Source organism: Bombina bombina, chromosome 4, assembly GCF_027579735.1.
Source record: "Bombina bombina isolate aBomBom1 chromosome 4, aBomBom1.pri, whole genome shotgun sequence".
In the NCBI taxonomy this organism is placed as follows: Eukaryota; Metazoa; Chordata; class Amphibia; order Anura; family Bombinatoridae; genus Bombina; species Bombina bombina.
Window position 1 is genome coordinate 1,067,460,752 of NC_069502.1, and position 19,389 is coordinate 1,067,480,140.

The 19,389-nt window shown below is 42.6% G+C and overlaps 1 protein-coding gene across 1 annotated transcript; it reads left to right on the top strand.

The window, feature by feature from the left end:
- The first annotated feature begins 779 nt into the window (after positions 1-779).
- LOC128658191 (follicle-stimulating hormone receptor) lies at positions 780-4,759 on the top strand. The gene is made up of 2 exons (XM_053712711.1): positions 780-1,399; positions 2,975-4,759. The coding sequence occupies exons 1-2, from the start codon at positions 780-782 to the stop codon at positions 4,161-4,163; spliced, it is 1,809 nt and encodes a 602-aa protein (XP_053568686.1). The 3' UTR covers positions 4,164-4,759.
- Positions 4,760-19,389: the final 14,630 nt, after the last annotated feature.

Below are 19,389 nucleotides of genomic sequence, written 5' to 3' on the forward strand. Positions count from 1 at the left end.
AGATTCAACCACATTTTTGTGAAACAGAAAAGGAAAGAACAACTGTGATTTTTGTAGGCTGCATTAGGGAGAATTTGCAATGCTTCATGTTTGTACACAGAGCATACAGGCTAGAATCTCCAATAATGAATAACCGGTGACTTCCTGCTTTAAGTACACTAGTTTGAGAGTGTGGGGAAAGCTTTAGTTCTGTAACAAGTGTGTATGATGTACGTCTCTATATGTACTGAAAATACTGCACGTTTGTTTTGGTGTATACTGTCCCTTTAACCCTTTGAGTGCTAAGCATTTTCCCACCTGGGTGCTAAGCTGGAATTTAGGGGGGGGGGGGTGTTTGTTTTTTTAAATATATTCATTATCACTCAAGGGGTTAAAGAAAAAATATTTTATCAATAATAAGGTAAAACATGTCAAACAGGGGATGCGTCCGGGCGGCGGCCATGATGGTCACTTATTTCAGCAGCTGAAGAGTTGAGCATATCTATCCACTGCATATTGCTTAGCTATGGCTCCATCTAGGATTGAAACACATTTATTCTAGTATAGTAACTTATGCTACACAGTTTGATCTAAAATGCGAAGCTACCTTCTGCCCTGAAGTACTGGAACGGTGAGGTACGCAGTGGAGGCCTTGAAGCGGGTCTGGCCTATACCTAATCCCCCCGGTTATCCGGGTATAGCAGCTTTGAAAGCTGTCCTTTCCTTTCTTTACCTAACAGCACATAAACTCTTGGGGATATACTTTTATATCTTTTATTCTTTGCCTCGCCAACAGCAATATGACACTTAAGTGGCAGCACTTTGAGGACTCAATCACTGAACTATTTGATATGCATTACCGGAAGCTGTCGGATCTCATTGTGGACAGCTTTGGGGCACTATTACAGATGTGCACAGCCGTTAGAGAGAACCGGATGCATGCAACAACTCCACCAGAGCGAAATTCTACTGAGCGGCCTTTAACACACCTTGCCCTAACACCCAGGCTGGATGATAATTCTCCCGCAGCCATGGCTGGCCCTATGGGTGGAGACGACTCGACATCCCTGGTGCCGGGTCCCATGGCTGCAGAAGACAACGGAGCTACCACTGAGTCTGATCAGAGTGATGCCTCTAGTGTCCGGCGAGAGCCTCCGGTACAGCGGCTTATATTGGGCAAAGCATACAGTCCTGTAACCTGCTCAGGGTCTCCTGAGAGGAAGCGTGGTGTTCCAGGGCTGAAACAGATGGGCCTGGAGATCCCTGAAAGTGCCGTGAATAGACAACAAAAAAAGCCGCTTCAATGCTCTGCTCAACCCTGTGACTTGCAGGATCGACAGCAAACCTCTGATCAGCTATGCGAGGTACTCACATCAGATATGATAGGGAGCTGTGATAGTTGCGCTCCTCAGAAGCGATGGTCCTGTTTTTGGCTACACCAATATCTTCCAGCTGGCCGAATACTGAAAACAGGGGTAGGATAGAGCTTTTCCTTATCGAACTTATCTTCTAGCCTGGGACACTGTTCTGTATACCGACAGTACTACTAAGCACTTAAAACTGCCCTGCTAGTTAGATTGTATTAGCGACACAACCTTATTAAAGCATAAGACCTGGAATTTAACGATGCGGTCTGTGAATCCACAACTATTCACACTACATAAAGTCTAGAAGGACTGTACACGTTACTTACTTTCTATCCCGTACTTGGAGTTAAATCAGCCCTCAATTCAACCCGTTTCAGCATTCTTGGGAAAGTATTAACATATACAGGGGGCCGACAGGTTCCAGCACAGTCCAGGGGGTTCTATATATTTTAGTATGTTTTTTCCAGGCAGCACTATGACAAACATGTAACCACAGTTAACTATATCTGATATAATAGTATGCCAGTCTTCTGTAGTTACACTAACTGTATTAGCACACTGTCTGTTCACAACTGCCTATTTATCTCTGTCCACTGTTAGGTTTGTTTGGGGCGGTTATATCAGTATGTTGTTTGTATATGTGTTACCTCTATAGATATTCTCGATGGGCTGTCAATCCTCCTAGTACTCCTACAATTTACAGGTCCTCATGGCTGCTGGGAGACCATTACAAAATTAAAGGCGCGCCCTATGACCCATAAGCCTATGATCTGTCATTACCAGTTCATCACTAATGCTTTAGAACAAGGCTCTAGGTGTATAATCCCAACTGTACACTTAATATATACATGCATATGCCTTCCAGAGCAAATAGCCCATGAGTCCATCAATATAGAAGACCTATAATAATATTTCCTAAATAAAGTAAAAAATCCATACAGTTCTTTGCTTAGGGGCAGTACTTTACCTAAAACATGGATAAATGTTCTTGTTTTTGTTTTTTCTATATCTCCTTGACCTGGAAATATCTAAGTTATGTACATATTTTATGGTGTTTAGTTGTTTGCTATATGCTCCCACATGTGAACATTTCTGTATGCCCCATTTTCAGTAGCATCACAGACAAAGGTGCTGGATAGCGTTATACACTTGTACTCTTATTTTCTTTTAGACTAGCCCACAGTATTCTTTTATAAGTTTTAGTTAATGTGGTTAATTAACTGCTGTTCTTTATAATACAGTGGGTCCAAGAGTGGCCCAATTAGTCCTCTTTCCCCAGTTATTCCCCGTATAGGTCATTACTGTATCCTGGGGCCCAAGAGTGGCCCCCGCTTATCACTAGGGGATATCATTCTAGCGTAAACTTCATTAACTTTAAAGGGGATATCCTAGCATTATCATAATTGAAAACTTGAGGTCTGTACTGAATGTAAACATTACTGGTTGTATGAACATATTCACTTTGGAAATTTTGACTGTAACTTGTTTTGTTTCATAACCTCAATAAAAAAATAAAAAAAAAAAACATGTCAAACAAAACACAATTGATTGTCTATTTAATAGAAAACATTATTTACTCATATATTTGATCATTTATTTAATGAATGTTTATTTCTTTATTTTTCCAGTTCAGAATTGCATCCAATATGCAATAACACTCCAGAGGAACAGAAGCCAGTGGACATTTTCAATTATGGATTAAATTTTGATCAGAAAGAAAAGGAGGAATATTTTGGGTTTGACTACTACTTATGCATTGAAGTTCGTGATGTCAGTTGCGAACCTAAACCGGATGCATTTAATCCATGTGAAGATATTATGGGATACAACTCTTTAAGAGTATTAATATGGTGTATCAGTATTATGGCCATCACAGGGAATGCATTTGTACTCATTGTTTTAATTAGCACTCAGTATAAATTTACTGTTTCCAGATTTTTAATGTGCAATCTTGCATTTGCAGATGTATGCATGGGTATATATCTTTTACTTATTGCATCTGTGGACATTAAGACAAAAGGCCAATACCATAACTATGCAATTGACTGGCAGACCGGGGCAGGCTGTGAAGCCGCAGGGTTTTTCACTGTGTTTGCAAGTGAACTTTCTGTATATACTCTAACTGTTATAACCTTAGAGAGATGGCATACAATAACATATGCAATGCAATTAGACCGCAAAGTGAGATTTCGACATGCTACAGTTATAATGATTTCAGGCTGGATATTTGCATTCACAGTTGCTGTGCTTCCTATTTTTGGTATCAGCAGCTATATGAAGGTGAGCATCTGTTTACCGATGGACATAGAAACCCCTCTTTCTCAAGGATATATTTTGTTCCTTCTGGTGCTTAATGTTTTGGCATTTGTAGTCATCTGCACCTGCTATATTGGCATCTACTTAACTGTGAGAAATCCAAATGTTATCTCTTCAAATAGTGACACAAAGGTTGCCAAACGTATGGCTATATTGATATTCACAGATTTTTTGTGTATGGCCCCAATTTCATTCTTTGCCATTTCTGCTTCGCTAAAGATTCCTCTTATAACTGTATCCAGTTCCAAGATTCTTTTGGTTCTGTTCTATCCAATTAATTCATGTGCCAATCCATTTCTCTATGCTATTTTCACAAAGACATTTCAAAGGGATTTTTATATTTTAATGAGCAAGTTTGGTTGCTGCAAGACACAAGCGCAAATTTTCAGAACAGAGACTTCCTCATCTGCCCATAACCTTCACATGAGAAATGGACATTATGTTCCAGGACCAAAGAGCAGTACTGGATCCGTTTACACATTAGTACCTCTGAATCACTAAAACTGAAATATGGTGTCAATAATAAAACATTCCTCAGGAGGTGTGAAATTTGTTTAAACATTGATTTCTGTTCCTAAATTATTTAGCACATTTTTATGAAAAAGCATTTCTTTTATTATTTTTACAATCAATAATTTAGAGCTCTAGGACATTTTTCTAAATACAAGAAAAAAAAGATATGATGTGTATGGTTTATGGGATATTAAAAACAATATTGCTAAAACTTTGCACTGTAATGTCCTTAATAAAAAATAAGATTTTCCCTTTCAATGCAATTTATTAAACAAAATTAGTTTAAACATATTTAATTAAAAATAAGTAAAACATAATTGCATTCCTTGTTCAAGCAGTAACATTTATGTCCACAAAATATCACAATATTATAATATTGCATATTACAAAATCTTAAAGCATGCTTTTTTAACATTTCATATGAAAAGAAAAACAATAAAATATTAATACAGAAAAAATGTAAACACAAGCAAGCTACTGTAATTCAGTTTTTAGAGTAACTAATTTGTATGGTTGTAAATATGTTTTATGCAGAAATATCAAGATAGTTAATCAATTACTATGAATCATAAACATGTTGTTATATATTATAAAGATGTCAATAAAATATTGCAAATAAATTGGATTTTTTCTTAAACTAAATAAATACAATGGTTAAAAATCATTAACGTGTCACAATAGGGAATTTTCAGTTATCTGGAACATTAGCAATTCAAGTGTATGCGTGTGCTTGTGTGTGTATATATATTTATATATACACACATATATATATATATAGTATATATATGGGTAAACCTCCGGGTAAACAGCTATGATTAAGGATATCCTCATGCCTTGTATTTTTTCCTAGCCCTTTTTCTCTTAACCTTACCTACTTCTCTACTTTTCCTCTACTTAACCCTTTCCGCTTCAAATTCTTTTACAATGAGAATTGGTGAGTGAAAACATTGTAAACATTATTGTTCGAATAAGATTGCTTATCCAGGTTTTTTACGGGAACTCAGAGAGAGTAATGTACTGAAGTATCAACCACCTGTGCGTTATACCGATAACAATAATCATTCATTATATATTATTACGAACTTTGGGGACGACTGAGTCTCTAATACGTGCAGGAGCATGCACTTTAGATGCTGTTACCCAACTTCTCTCATCAGGGCCATATCCTTTCCAAAAACAATACAAGTCTATATTAACGTAATGACACAGGCTAGCCGTGTTGTTGTATTTCTAAAAAGGCTCCTTGTTCTCCAGTTCAGATATCCTCACAATATGGGTGGAGTTTGGCTATTAAAAAACAATAGCATCAAATAAGGTGCTAATTTGTTTTAAAAGTCTTTAGGCATGGTTGACATGTTATTCTATATTAACCCCTTAAGGACCAGAGACATACCCTGTATGTCACTGGCCTTTTTTTGGGACTTGATTGTTTTATAGTGCGGTCTTGCCACCAGCGTTGGGACTGCTCTATTCCACAAAGCCTGCTGGAGGGAGGGCATTAATAGCGTGTTCTTGCTGGACTTGTGCTATTATGTCCGAAAAAAACCCTTAACGACCAGTGACATACAGGGTACATTGTGGTCATTAAGGGGTTAAGACAACTAAAACATTTTGTAATTACAAGGTGTTTACTATCCCTTTAAGGTGTGAAGCTTCCTTTCAAGACTGTTCAAAATATATATTTGATCTTCTTGTTGGACAGTCAATATTGAAAAATATATCTTAAATGTAGTTCATGTGTTTAGTTAGTGAGGTTTAACAGAACGTTAGTCATTTATATATCTGGTTCAGCTAAACAACTTGTTTTCAAACCTGTCCTCTGGCCTCCCTAACTGTACAGATTTTCAGGACCACCTTGGGTAAGAGCAGGTAAAATAACCATCGGCTAGATTACAAGTTCGGCGTTAGCTTTAAAAAGCAGCGTTAAGGGGTCCTAATGCTGCTTTTTAACGCCCGCTGGTATTACGAGTCTGGCAGGTACAGGTGTACCGCTCACTTTACTTCCACGACTTTTCCATACCGCAAATCCCCTTACGTCAATTGCGTATCCTATTTTTTTAATGGGATTTTCCTAACGCCAGTATTACAAGTCTTGGAAGAAGTGAGCGGTACAGCCTCTACCTCCAAGACTCCTACCGCATATAAAAGTCAGTAGTTAAGAGTTTTATGGGCTAACGCCGGAACATAAGGCTCTTAACTACAAACACTAACACCCATAAACTACCTATAAACCCCTAAACCAAGGCCCCCCTCACATCGCAAACACTATAATAAAATAATTTAACCCCTAATCTGCCGACCGGACATCGCCGCCACCTACATTATACCTATGAACCCCTAATCTGCTGCCCAAAACATCGCTGACACCTACATTATAGTTATTAACCCCTAATCTGCCGCCCCCAACGTCGCCGCCACCTAACTACAATTATTAACCCTAATCTGCCGCCCCCAACGTCGCTGCTACTATATTAAATGTATTAACCCCTAAACCTAAGTCTAACCCTAACCCTAACACCCCCTTTACTTAAATCTATTTTTAATAAATCTAAATAAAATTACTATAATTAAATAAATTATTCCTATTTAAAACTAAATACTTACCTATAAAATAAACCCTAAGATAGCTACAATATAATTAATAATTACATTGTACTTATTTTAGGATTTATATTTATTTTACAGGCAACTTTGTATTTATTTTAACTAGGTACAATAGTTATTAAATAGTTAATTACTATTTTATAGCTACCTAGTTAAAATAATTACAAAATTATCTGTAAAATAAATCCTAACCTAAGTTACAAATACACCTAACACTACACTATCAATAAATTAATTAAATAAATTAACTACAATTATCTAAAATATAATTAAATAAACTAAACTATATTACAAAAAAATAAAAAAAAATATTACAAGAAGTTTAATCTAATTACACCTAATCTATTCCCCCTAATAAAATAAAAAGCCCCCCAAAATAATAAAATTCCCTATCCTAAACTAAATTACAAATAGTCCTTAAAAGGGCCTTTTGCGGGGCATTGTCCAAAGTAATCAGCTCTTTTACCAGCCCTTAAAAGGGCTTTTTGGGGGCATTGCCCCAAAGTAATCAGCTCTTTTACCTGTAAAAAAAAGAAATACAATACCCCCCCAACATTACAACCCACCACCCACACACCCCTACTCTAAAACCCACCCGATCCCCCCTTAAAAAAAACCTAACACTACCCCATTGAATATCACCCTACCTTGAGCCGTCTTCACCCAGCCGGGCACCGATGGGGCAGAAGAGGACATCCGGACCGGCAGACATCTTCATCCAGACGGCATCTTCTATCTTCATCCTTCCGGAGTGGAGCCATCTTCTATCCAGCCGACGCGGAGCCATCCTCTTCAACAAAGTCCTAACGAAGAATGAAGGTTCCTTTAAATTACGTCATCCAAGATGGCGTCCCTCGAATTTCGATTGGCTGATAGGATTCTATCAGCCAATCGGAATTAAGGTAGGAAAAATCCGATTGGTTGATTTAATCAGCCAATCGGATTGAAGTTCAATCCGATTGGCTGATTGGATCAGCCAATAGAATGCAAGGTAGAATCTTATCAGCCAATCGGAATTCGAGGGATGCCATCTTGGATGACATCATTTAAAGGAACCTTCATTCTTCGTTAGGACTTCAATTGAAGAGGATGGCTCTGCGTCGGCTGGATAGAAGATGGCTCCGCTGCGCTCCGGAAGGATGAAGATAGAAGATGCCGTCTGGATGAAGATGTCTGCCAGTCCGGATGTCCTCTTCTGCCCCATCGGTGCCCGGCTGGATGAAGACGGCTCAAGGTAGGGTGATCTTCAATGGGGTAGTGTTAGGTTTTTTAAAGGGGGGATTGGGTGGGTTTTAGAGTAGGGGTGTGTGGGTGGTAGGTTGTAATGTTGGGGGGTATTGTATTTCTTTTTTTTACAGGTAAAATAGCTGATTACTTTGGGGCAATGCCCTGCAAAAAGCCCTTTTAAGGGCTGGTAAAAGAGCTGATTACTTTGGGGCAATGCCCCGCAAAAGGCCCTTTTAAGGCCTATTTGTAATTTAGTTTAGGATAGGGAATTTTATTATTTTGGTGGTCTTTTTTATTTTATTAGGGGGATTATGGATTAGATTAGGTGTAATTAGATTAAACTTCTTGTAAGAAAAATAATTTTTTGTAATTTAGTGTTTGTTTTTGTAATATAGTTTAGTTTATTTAATTGTACTTTATTTTAGATCATTTTTAGTTCATTTATTTAATTAATTTATTGATAGTGTAGTGTTAGGTGTATTTGTATCTAAGGTTAGGATTTATTTTACAGGTAATTTTGTAATTATTTTAACTAGGTAGCTATTAAATAGTTGTTAAAATAATTAATTAATTACTATTATACCTAGTTAAAATAAATACAAAGTTGCCTGTAAAATAAATATAAATCCTAAAATAGCTGCAATGTAATTATTAATTATATTGTAGCTATCTTACGCCTAGATTTAGAGTTCTGCGGCCAAAGGGGTGCGTAGCTAACGCTGGCTTTTTTCTGGCCGCACCTTTTAAATACCGCTGGTATTGAGAGTTCACAGAATGTCTGCGTTAGGCTCCAAAAAAGGAGCGTAGAGCATATTTAACTCAACTTCAACTCTCGATACCAGCGGTGCTTACGGACGCGGCCAGCTTCAAAAACGTGCTCATGCATGATTCCCCCATAGAAAAGAATGGGGCTGTTTGAGCTGAAAAAAAACCTAACACCTGCAAAAAAGCCACGTTCAGCTCCTAACGCAGCCCCATTGTTTGCTATGGGGAAACACTTCCTACGTCTGCACCTAACACTCTAACATGTACCCCGAGTCTAAACACCCCTAACCTTGCACTTATTAACCCCTATTCTGCCACCCCCGCTATCGCTGACCCCTGCATATTATTATTAACCCCTAATCTTCCGCTCCGTAAACCGCCGCTACTTACATTATCCCTATGTACCCCTAATCTGCTGCCCCTAACACCGCCGACCCCTATATTATATTTATTAACCCCTAATCTGCCCCCCACAACGTCGCCTCCACCTGCCTACACTTATTAACCCCTAATCTGCCGAGCGGACCGCACCGCTATTATAATAAAGTTATTAACCCCTAATCTGCCTCACTAACCCTATAATAAATAGTATTAACCCCTAATCTGCCCTACCTAACATCGCCGACACCAAACTTCAAATATTAACCCCTAATCTGCCGACTGGAGCTCACCGCTATTCTAATAAATGTATTAACCCCTAAAGCTAAGTCTAACCCTAACACTAACACCCACCTAAGTTAAATATAATTTAAATCTAACAAAATAAATTAACTCTTATTAAATAAATTATTTCTATTTAAAGCTAAATACTTACCTGTAAAATAAATCCTAATATAGCTACAATATAAATTATATTTATATTATAGCTATTTTAGGATTTATATTTATTTTACAGGTAACTTTGTATTTATTTTAACCAGGTACAATAGCTATTAAATAGTTAAGAACTATTTAATAGCTAAAATAGTTAAAATAATTACAAAATTACCTGTAAAATTTATCCTAACCTAAGTTACAATTAAACCTAACACTACACTATCAATAAATTAATTAAATAAAATACCTACAATTACCTACAATTAAACCTAACACTACACTATAAATACATTAATTAAATACAATATCTACAAATAAATACAATGAAATAAACTAACTAAAGTCCAAAAAATAAAAAAGAACTAAGTTACAAAAAATAAAAAAATATTTACAAACATCAGAAAAATATTACAACAATTTTAAACTAATTACACCTACTCTAAGCCCCCTAATAAAATAACAAAGACCCCCAAAATAAAAAAATGCCCTACCCTATTCTAAATTACTAAAGTTCAAATCTCTTTTACCTTACCAGCCCTGAACAGGGCCCTTTGCGGGGCATGCCCCAAAGAATTCAGCTCTTTTGCCTGTAAAAAAAACACATACAATACCCCCCCCCCCCCAACATTACAACCCACCACCCACATACCCCTAATCTAACCCAAACCCCCCTTAAATAAACCGAACACTAAGCCCCTGAAGATCTTCCTACCTTATCTTCAGCATACCAGGTTCACCGATCGATCCAGAAGAGCTCCTCCGATGTCTTGATCCAAGCCCCAGCGGGGAGCTGAAGATGTCCATGATCCGGCTGAAGTTTTCATCCAAGCGGGAGCTGAAGAGGTCCATGATCCGGCTGAAGTCTTCTATCAACGGCATCTTCAATCTTCTTTCTTCCGGATCCATGTTCATCCCGCCGAGGCGGAACATCCATCTTCACCGATGACTTCCCGACAAATGACGGTTCCTTTAAGGGACGTCATCCAAGATGGCGTCCCTCGAATTCCGATTGGCTGATAGGATTCTATCAGCCAATTGGAATTAAGGTAGGAAAATTCTGATTGGCTGATTAGGGGCTAATAAATATAATATAGGGGTCGGCGGTGTTAGGGGCAGCAGATTAGGGGTACATAAGGATAACGTAGGTGGCGGTCGGCAGATTAGGGGTTAATTATTGTAGGTAGCTGGCGGCGATGTTGTGGGGGGCAGGTTAGGGGTTAATAAATATAATATAGGGGTCGGCGGTGTTAGGGGCAGCAGATTAGGGGTACATAAGTATAACGTAGGTGGCGGTCGGCAGATTAGGGGTTAAAAAAATTTAATCGAGTGGCGGCGATGTGGGGGGACCTTGGTTTAGGGGTACATAGGTAGTTTATGGGTGTTAGTGTACTTTAGAGCACAGTAGTTAAGAGCTTTATAAACCGGCATTAGCCCAGAAAGCTCTTAACTACTGACTTTTTTCTGCGGCTGGAGTTTTGTCGTTAGATTTCTAACGCTCACTTCAGCCACGACTCTAAATACCGGAGTTAGAAAGATCCCATTGAAAAGATAGGATACGCAATTGACGTAAGGGGATCTGCGGTATGGAAAAGTCGCGGCTGAAAAGTGAGCGTTAGACCCTTTAATGACTGACTCCAAATACCAGAGGGCGGTAAAAACCAGCGTTAGGAGCCTCTAACGCTGGTTTTGATGGCTACCGCCCAACTCTAAATCTAGGCCTTAGGGTTTATTTTATAGGTAAGTATTTAGTTTTAAATAGGAATAATTTATTTAATTATAGTAATTTTATTTAGATTTTTTAAAAAATAGATTTAAGTTAGAGGGGTGTTAGGGTTAGACTTAGGTTTAGGGGTTAATACATTTAATATAGTAGCGGCGACGTTGGGGGTGGCAGATTAGGGGTTAATAATTGTAGTTAGGTGGCGGCAACGTTGATGGTGGCAGATTAGGGGCTAATAACTATAATGTAGGTGTCGGCGATGTTAGGGGCAGCAGATTAGTGGTTCATAGGTATAATGTAGGTGCCGGCGGTGTCCGGAGCAGCAGATTAGGGGTTAATAATATAATGCAGGTGGTGACGATGTCGGGGGCAGCAGATTAGGGGTTAATAAGTGTAAGGTTAGGGGTGTTTAGACTCGGGGTTCATGTTAGGGTGTTAGGTGTAGACTTAGAAAGTATTTCTCCATAGGAAACAATGGGGCTGCGTTAGAAGCTGAACGCTGCTTTTTTGAAGGTGTTAGGTTTTTTTCCAGCCGTCTCAGCCCCATTGTTTCCTATGGGGAAATCGTGCATGAGCATGTTTAGCCAGCTTACCGCTGACTTAAGCAACGCTGGTATTACAGGGAGAAGTGGCGCTAAATTTGCTCAACGCTCACTTTTCTGAGGCTAACGCAGCCATTCAGAAAACTTGTCATACCAGCGTTATTTAAAGTGAGCACTGGAAAAAAAAAGGAGTGTTAGCAATGCAAGAAGCCCCGGAAGGAATGAATTGAGAGCAGGGGCATGTGACCACACTACAGGCCAATAGCAGTGGGTTGCTAGGCAGAGTTTAGAGGAGGAGGAGCGAGTATAAGTATTGAGGGTTGTGAGGCGGAAGCCAGCATCAGTTCCCTTGTGAAGCGGGAAAAGCTGACAGGCAGAATGGAGAGCGTGAGCCTTTTGCTGGAACAGGTAAGGACCTTGGTAGCGGAAAAGGGTGTTACCTGGCTCCAGCAGAGGCTCTTTTCAGAGGACAGCGGTTCCGGTGCAGGGTCGTCGGCAGTCGAGCCAGCAGGAACATCAGGTCAGGAGCGGTGCGGTCAGCCGGTGAGGCGGACGAAGCCGCCGGTGCGGCTTAGTCCGGATGACAGGAGGGGAGCTTTGGGTCACGGGAGGCCTGATACGGCCAGAGGTGGAGGTAGCGGAAAGTCGGGAGGCAAGAGAAGGGCTATGGAGGAGCTGCGCACATCTCCAGTGTCAGCAGGGAGTATGAGGGGAACACTGAGGCCTAGGTTGCTGGGGACGAGCGTAGGCAGCAGGGAGGGGGGAGTAATGGTGGCACAAGAGGTTTGTTCGGGGAGCAGGGAGGGTGCGGTGGCAGTCGCCAGGAGCGGTATAAAAAAAAAAAAGGGGGGTGAGAAGGGGGGAGATGGCTCGGTATTTGAGGGGGCTAGTGTGTATAGAAGGAGTAGGGGGGAGGGGATGAGTGGGAATGAGAGAAGCGATATGGTCGTTGGAGGAACAGGTGTAAGCTTAGGAAGCAGTGAGGGGAGGGATAAGGAAACTGTAAGTGCTGCGAGTGGCAGCGGTAGAATTGGAGGGAACATTAGGGGAGGGGAGGGGAGGGAAAAGGAGGATAGGAACGTAGTGAGGGGCAGTGGGGTATTGGGGGAGAATAGTGGACGTCGTTTGGGCAGGGGAAGAGGAGGTATTGGGAAGGGGCAAGCTAAGGCGAGAGGAAAAAAGGGAAAAGAGGTTGGTGGAGAAAGGGGAGCTGAGGCGAACAGGGCTGGCAGGCATAGTGCAGAGGGAATATCACGTGGGATTGGAGAGGCCGTTGAGGTTTTGGTACAGGATATAAGGGAAAGGGATAGGGTTACAGGGGGGAGGGGGGATGGGGAGAATAGGGGTACAGAGACAGAGAGGGGCAGGGAGAACAGGAGTGGGGGAAAAAGGACTGAGAAAAGGAATAATTTGGAAGTTAATGATTGTGTTTCAGAACCGGAGGAGTCGGACGGCGTCCCGGTTGAAAGACCGGGGTTGCCTGCAGAGCAGTCTTCATTACAGGAGCTGGAGGAGGACGTCCTGTGGATGAATGAATCTTACAGTGACTTCGCTGGAGAAGAGTTGCAATTGGGACAGCAGACGGAACCGGAGAGTTCGGCACAGGTAGGAGAGATGGCTACTTTAATGCAGCTGCTCAATTCTCTGGTGCCTGGGGGGGGGACACGTAACTCAGAGTGAGGGACAAATTGGGGGAATTAGGGAAGAACGAGAGAGGGGCAGGGGAAGAGAGAAGGAAGACACTAGGAGGCAGAGACATCATGTTAATCATTCTCCACAGAGATCAGGTGGAGGTTCAGGTGGACAGAGCAGAAGGGACAGGAGCAGGAGCAGAGGGGCACGGCGGAGGGAGAGATCTCGGACGCCAAGGATAGACTACAGGGAGCGGGAAAGGCATACGTCCCCCACATGGGGCAGGCGGGATAGAGATCGAGAACATACACGTAGGAGGGAAAACTCTATGTCTTATAACATTGATGTTAGAGGGAGAAGATCTGCAGGTGACAGGGCAGAAAGGAGAAGAGAGGATACAATAGTGGTGCAGGAGCCTGTGACAAGGCCGCCAGGTGAGACGGCGGGTTCCCTGCAGGGGGGGGGAGGAAAAAGAAGAGTCGGGGGGAATGTATGAGACGGTGATGAAAGGTCTGAAGGAGCTGGTGGCTCAATTAGAAGACAAAAGGAAGGTTGGGGGTGATGTGGGGACAGCAGCGGGAGCATGGGTACCGGCAGTGAAGGAGGTTAGTGTACCGGTGGTTGGAGCCCCTTCGGAGAGTGGGGGAGATAAAGGAGGGTCGGTGCCGGTTACAAGCGGTGAAGTGTTAATTGTGGCGGATCAAGCCTTGCGTAGGCCTTGCTTGTGCTCGGTTGGACCACTTGGGATCCATCTGAGTAAAGAGGTTAAAGAAAAGATATGGAAACGAGAGTTTGTAGAGATCTTTTCATTGTTGCCGTTGGACCACTTTATTGAGATAAAGGAGGATCCAAAGGGGGAACAGGGCAAAAAGGAAGAGGAGGAGAGAAAGAAAAAGTGGAGGAAATTACCTAAAACTTGTTCAAACTGGTCGAGGGCCTTTTGCATATTAGCCAGCGTGATCGGGGAAAAATTCCCCGAGCAGAGTTCAACTATGTTTTGCTATTTTGATGAAATTTCAGGGGCTCAGAGGACATATGGGGGTCTTGCCTGGTGGCGGTACGATGAACAGTTCCGCCAGAGGCTGGCGGTACGACCAGAGATGCGGTGGGACGATAGGGAGATGGGGGTGTGGTTGGAGTTAATGACTCCTTTGAGGGGGCAGTCCTTTTGGAGTGGAGGAACGGGGGCTAGTGGAACGACCGTGGGGGCCACATCGGTGGCAATTAAAAAAGGCCTCTGCTTCCAGTTTAATGAAGGGGTGTGTAGGTTCGGAGGGGCGTGCAAATACAAGCATGAGTGCTCAGGATGCGGAGGTGCGCACTCTGGGGCAAAATGTTTCCGAAAAGGAAAAGGGAATGGAAAAGGAGGTGAGGGTGTTGCTACGGGCTCTGACCCTGGTGAGGGTAAGAGAGATGGCCCCGTGGCTAAGACAATACGGTAAGACAAAGGGTAGAGCGGGGGATGCGGAGCTGTTACTGACGGGCTTCAGTTCTGGGCTTCGTATCCCGTTCGAGGGTTCAAAGGGATCGGGAGTTCCTGGGAATTTGAAATCGGCTGAGCAATTCCCAGAGTTGGTTCAAGTTAAGTTGGAAAAGGAGGTGGCACTGGGGAGAATGGCGGGCCCCTTCAAGGACCCTCCATTCCCTAATTTGAGGGTGTCCCCACTTGGGGTGGTCCCAAAGAAGACGGAGGGACAATTTAGAATGATTCACCACCTGTCTCATCCTAAGGGCGCGTCTGTTAACAATGGGATTGACCCGTCTTTGACGGCAGTACGTTACGCATCATTTGATAAGGCGGTGAGTGTGGTCAGGAGAACGGGGATTGGAGCATTGTTGGCAAAGGTGGATGTTGAGGCAGCCTTTCGGCTTTTACCAGTACATCCGGTGTGTCATCATTTATTGGGTTGCCAATTTCAAGGGGAATTTTTCGTTGATCTGTGTTTACCCATGGGATGCTCCATATCCTGTGCGTATTTCGAAAAATTTAGTACATTTGTGGAATGGGTGGTGAAGAAAAAGGCGGGCAGGTCATCGTTGGTCCATTATTTGGATGATTTCCTGTTTGTGGGGGAAGCTGGTTCTGGAGTTTGTGAAATGTTGTTGAAAACATTTGTTGAAGTGGCTGAGCAATTCGGGATTCCGATTGCACCAGGAAAGACGGAAGGGCCAGTGACTAAGTTGAGTTTTCTGGGGATCCAGATTGACTCAGTCTTGATGGAGTGCTCGTTACCCTGGGAAAAGGTGGTAGATCTGAGAAAGGTCATAACTGGGATGCTTGGGAAGGTGAAAGTGTCGTTGCGAGAGCTGCAATCGCTACTGGGCAAGCTTAATTTTGCCTGTCGGGTGATCCCAGTTGGAAGGGTTTTTGGAAGGCGCCTGGCATTGGCCACGGTTGGGGTGAAGGAACCACACCACAGGATCCGGCTTTCAAAGGAGTTGAAGGAGGATCTAAGAGTGTGGTTGATTTTTCTGGAGGAGTTCAATGGGCGGTCGCTCATTCAGGAGGGGCCGGTATCGGATGAGATGTTGCACCTATACACAGATGATTCAGGAGCACATGGCTTTGGGGCATATTTTGATGGCAGATGGTGTGTGGATACATGGCCTGAGGAATGGAGGGAACAAGGTTTAACCAAGAACTTGGTGTTTCTAGAATTGTTTCCGTTGGTGGTGGCTGTGATGGTTTGGAATGGTGAGCTGAGGGATAGGAAGGTGACTTTCCACTCTGACAATCTGGGAGTGGTGTTTGCGATCAATAAGTTGACAGCGAAGTCGAGGCCGGTGATTCGGCTCTCCGAGTGTTTGTCCTGGAATGCTTGAGGGGGAATGTGTTTTTTCGGGCGGTGCATGTACCCGGGAAGCAAAATGTGATTGCTGACTCTCTTTCCCGGTTGCAGTGGCAGAAGTTTCGGGAAGCAGCCCCGGAGGCGAAGTTGGATGGGGAAGAATGCCCAAGGGCTTTGTGGCAGATGGACTTCTTAAAGGATTGAAATTGGCGAGAGGGGCTTTAGCCCAGAGTACGTTAAGAGCTTACGTGCCAGTATGGAAACGGTGGTTTTGTAGACTGCACAGGGATGGGATCAGGCTGTCAAAAGAGGATTGGGTGTGGTACTTGGTTGATTGGGTGCAGGAATGGAAAGAGGCGAAGATGTCAAAATCCATGGTGAATCGTCAGGTGGCGGCGTTAGCCTTTCTGTTTAAGCTGATGGGATGGGTCGATTTAACAAAGGAGTTTTGGGTAAAATTGGTGGTGAGAGGTGTTTGTAGAGGTGGAGCTAGGGGGGACAAAAGACGTCCACTTGTATTTGGTTTACTATTAAAGGTAGTTGGGGCTTTGGAGGAGGTGTGCAATTCAAAGTTTGAGTATTATTTGTTCCGAGTGGCTTTTGTTTTAGCCTTTTTCGGGGCTTTTAGAGTGTTGGAATTGGTTGGGGCCAATAGAAAGGACAATGGCGGTATCGGGTTTAGTGATGTGGTGATATCAGGGGAGGAAGTGTCCATTTGGCTTAGAAAATCTAAGACAGATCAGGAGGGTATGGGCCGCTTAATCAAGTTATTTGCTATAGGGGGTGTTTGTTGCCCGGTAGTTTCACTGGTGGATTATCTTAGGATCAGGCCTAGAGGTGAGGGCCCTCTTTTGAGGCACGAGGATGGAGGAGCATTGTCAAAATATCAGTTTGGGGCGGTGCTTAGAAGGGCTTTGTCCGTGGCTGGGGTGGACCCGAAAGACTTTGGATGCCATTCGTTTAGAATAGGCGCGGCAACTGAGGCGCATGAATTGGGTTTGAGTGAGGAAGTTGTGAAAAAGGTGGGAAGGTGGAAGTCGGGGTGTTTTAAACGTTATGTTCGACCTAACATGATAGTATAGTTTTGTTTTTCTTAACAGGTCCAGTTCAGTGTTGGATAGTTGGACATTCTTTCATTTACTGGGCGAGAAAGGCAGCAGCAACAAAGGAAGAGGGAATCCAGTTGGGTCTTCCTCAGGAACAGGTTGGGGTAAAGTGGTTTGGGGTAAGAGGTCTCAAATGGGAAGGGGTAGTGGGTACAGTGAGTAAGTTTGCCAGGCTGTACAAGCCTCCTGACATTTTGGTGTTACACGCTGGAGGAAATGACTTAGGGTTTATGGCTCAAAAAGATTTGATTGACCAGTTGAAGGGTGGCATGCGTAGGTTGAAGGTTTTGTTCCCGAAGGTGTTAATTGTGTGGTCAGAAATTGAGACAAGGTTGGAATGGCGCTCAGCTTGGGATGTCAGGAGGCTGGACTTATCCAGAAGAAAAGTTAACAGGACTCTATCAGGTTTTGTTTCTCAGTTGGGGGGTTTTGGCATTCGCCATGTTGAATTCGAAGGGGAATCAGGCAGATGCTTTTTTATTAAGGATGGGGTGCATCTCAATGAAGTGGGGTTGCACTTATTTAATTTTAACCTAAAAGAAGGGGTACAGAAGGCCTTAGCCCGGTTGGGCGGTGTCCGACGGTAGGTCGGTCTGTGGCGGGTGCTGGCCTTATCAGGCGAGTTTTATGTGGTAATGGTACCTCATCGGACGATGGGGAGAGTTTAAGAAAAGGGGGCGTGCCTGGCAACAGCCAGTGGAAGGCACGTGTGGTGGATGATGGACAGCACCCCAGAGTTTTTTGTAACCACATTGGTTAGGTGGTTGTGTTATTTGTAAACACTTGTTTGTTTAATAAATGCGGGCTGCGGCCTTTAGTACCCAAAACTTTGTCATGTGAACCAATTGGTCATTGGTTCACAAGAAGAGTGCCGAATGTGTGAGTCAAAGAAGCCCACGGAAGGAATGAATTGAGAGCAGGGGCATGTGACCACACTACAGGCCAATAGCAGTGGGTTGCTAGGCAGAGTTTAGAGGAGGAGGAGCGAGTATAAGTATTGAGGGTTGTGAGGCGGAAGCCAGCATCAGTTCCCTTGTGAAGCGGGAAAAGCTCCCTCCCTCCCTCCCTGTTTGAAGAATTTGGAAGTCGCAGCTAAGGGCGGGTGCTGGCCTTATCAGGCGAGTTTTATGTGGTAATGGTACCTCATCGGACGATGGGGAGAGTTTAAGAAAAGGGGGCGTGCCTGGCAACAGCCAGTGGAAGGCACGTGTGGTGGATGATGGACAGCACCCCAGAGTTTTTTGTAACCACATTGGTTAGGTGGTTGTGTTATTTGTAAACACTTGTTTGTTTAATAAATGCGGGCTGCGGCCTTTTGTACCCAAAACTTTGTCATGTTTGGTCATTGGTTCACAAGAAGAGTGCCGAATGTGTGAGTCATAGTCTTTACCGACAAAACTTGTAATCCAGCCGTATGTTTACTAATCAGCTGAGTATTCCACCTGTTCTCCAGTTCAGATATCCTCAAAATGTGGCCTGTTAGGGAGGTCTGAGGACAGGTTTGAAAACCAGTGGTCTAAAATGATTTCATTTTAATTTCTATAAATTAAATGACTCCTTTAATTAAGGAGCAAACTGAATTATCTGCAATAACATTTGAGTTTTTGGATGCAAGTCTGGCTGCTATAGCTCCATCCAAGCTTGATAAACTGATCTCCGTTATATAGAGAAATAATAACAGCAACTGTTGATTGATCAACTGAGGAGGGAAGTAAAGTAATTGTGGCTGCACATTCCAATGCATGCAGTGCCCTACAAAAGGCCCTTTTAATTGCTGTTGGTAGTTTATTGTAGGCTAGGGGTGTTTTTATTTGGGGGGGGGGGGTATTTTTATATGGCTATTATATTAGGTGTAATTCTTTTTATTTTTGATAATTTCATTCATTTATTTTTTTAATCTTAGTGTTTTTTATTTTTTGTGATTTTAGTGTTTATTATTTTTGTTAACTTAGATTATTTAAATTTTTCATAGGATTTTTTTTTAGTTGTAATTTAGATTTTTTAGTTTCTTCC

Coding starts and splice junctions, on each gene's coding strand:
- LOC128658191 (XM_053712711.1), top strand. CDS start 780: ATGACACTTAAGTGGCAGCACTTTGAGGACTCAATCACTGAACTATTT. Junction 1,400..2,974: donor TGCGCTCCTCAGAAGCGATG/GTCCTGTTTTTG, acceptor TTATTTTTCCAG/TTCAGAATTGCATCCAATAT.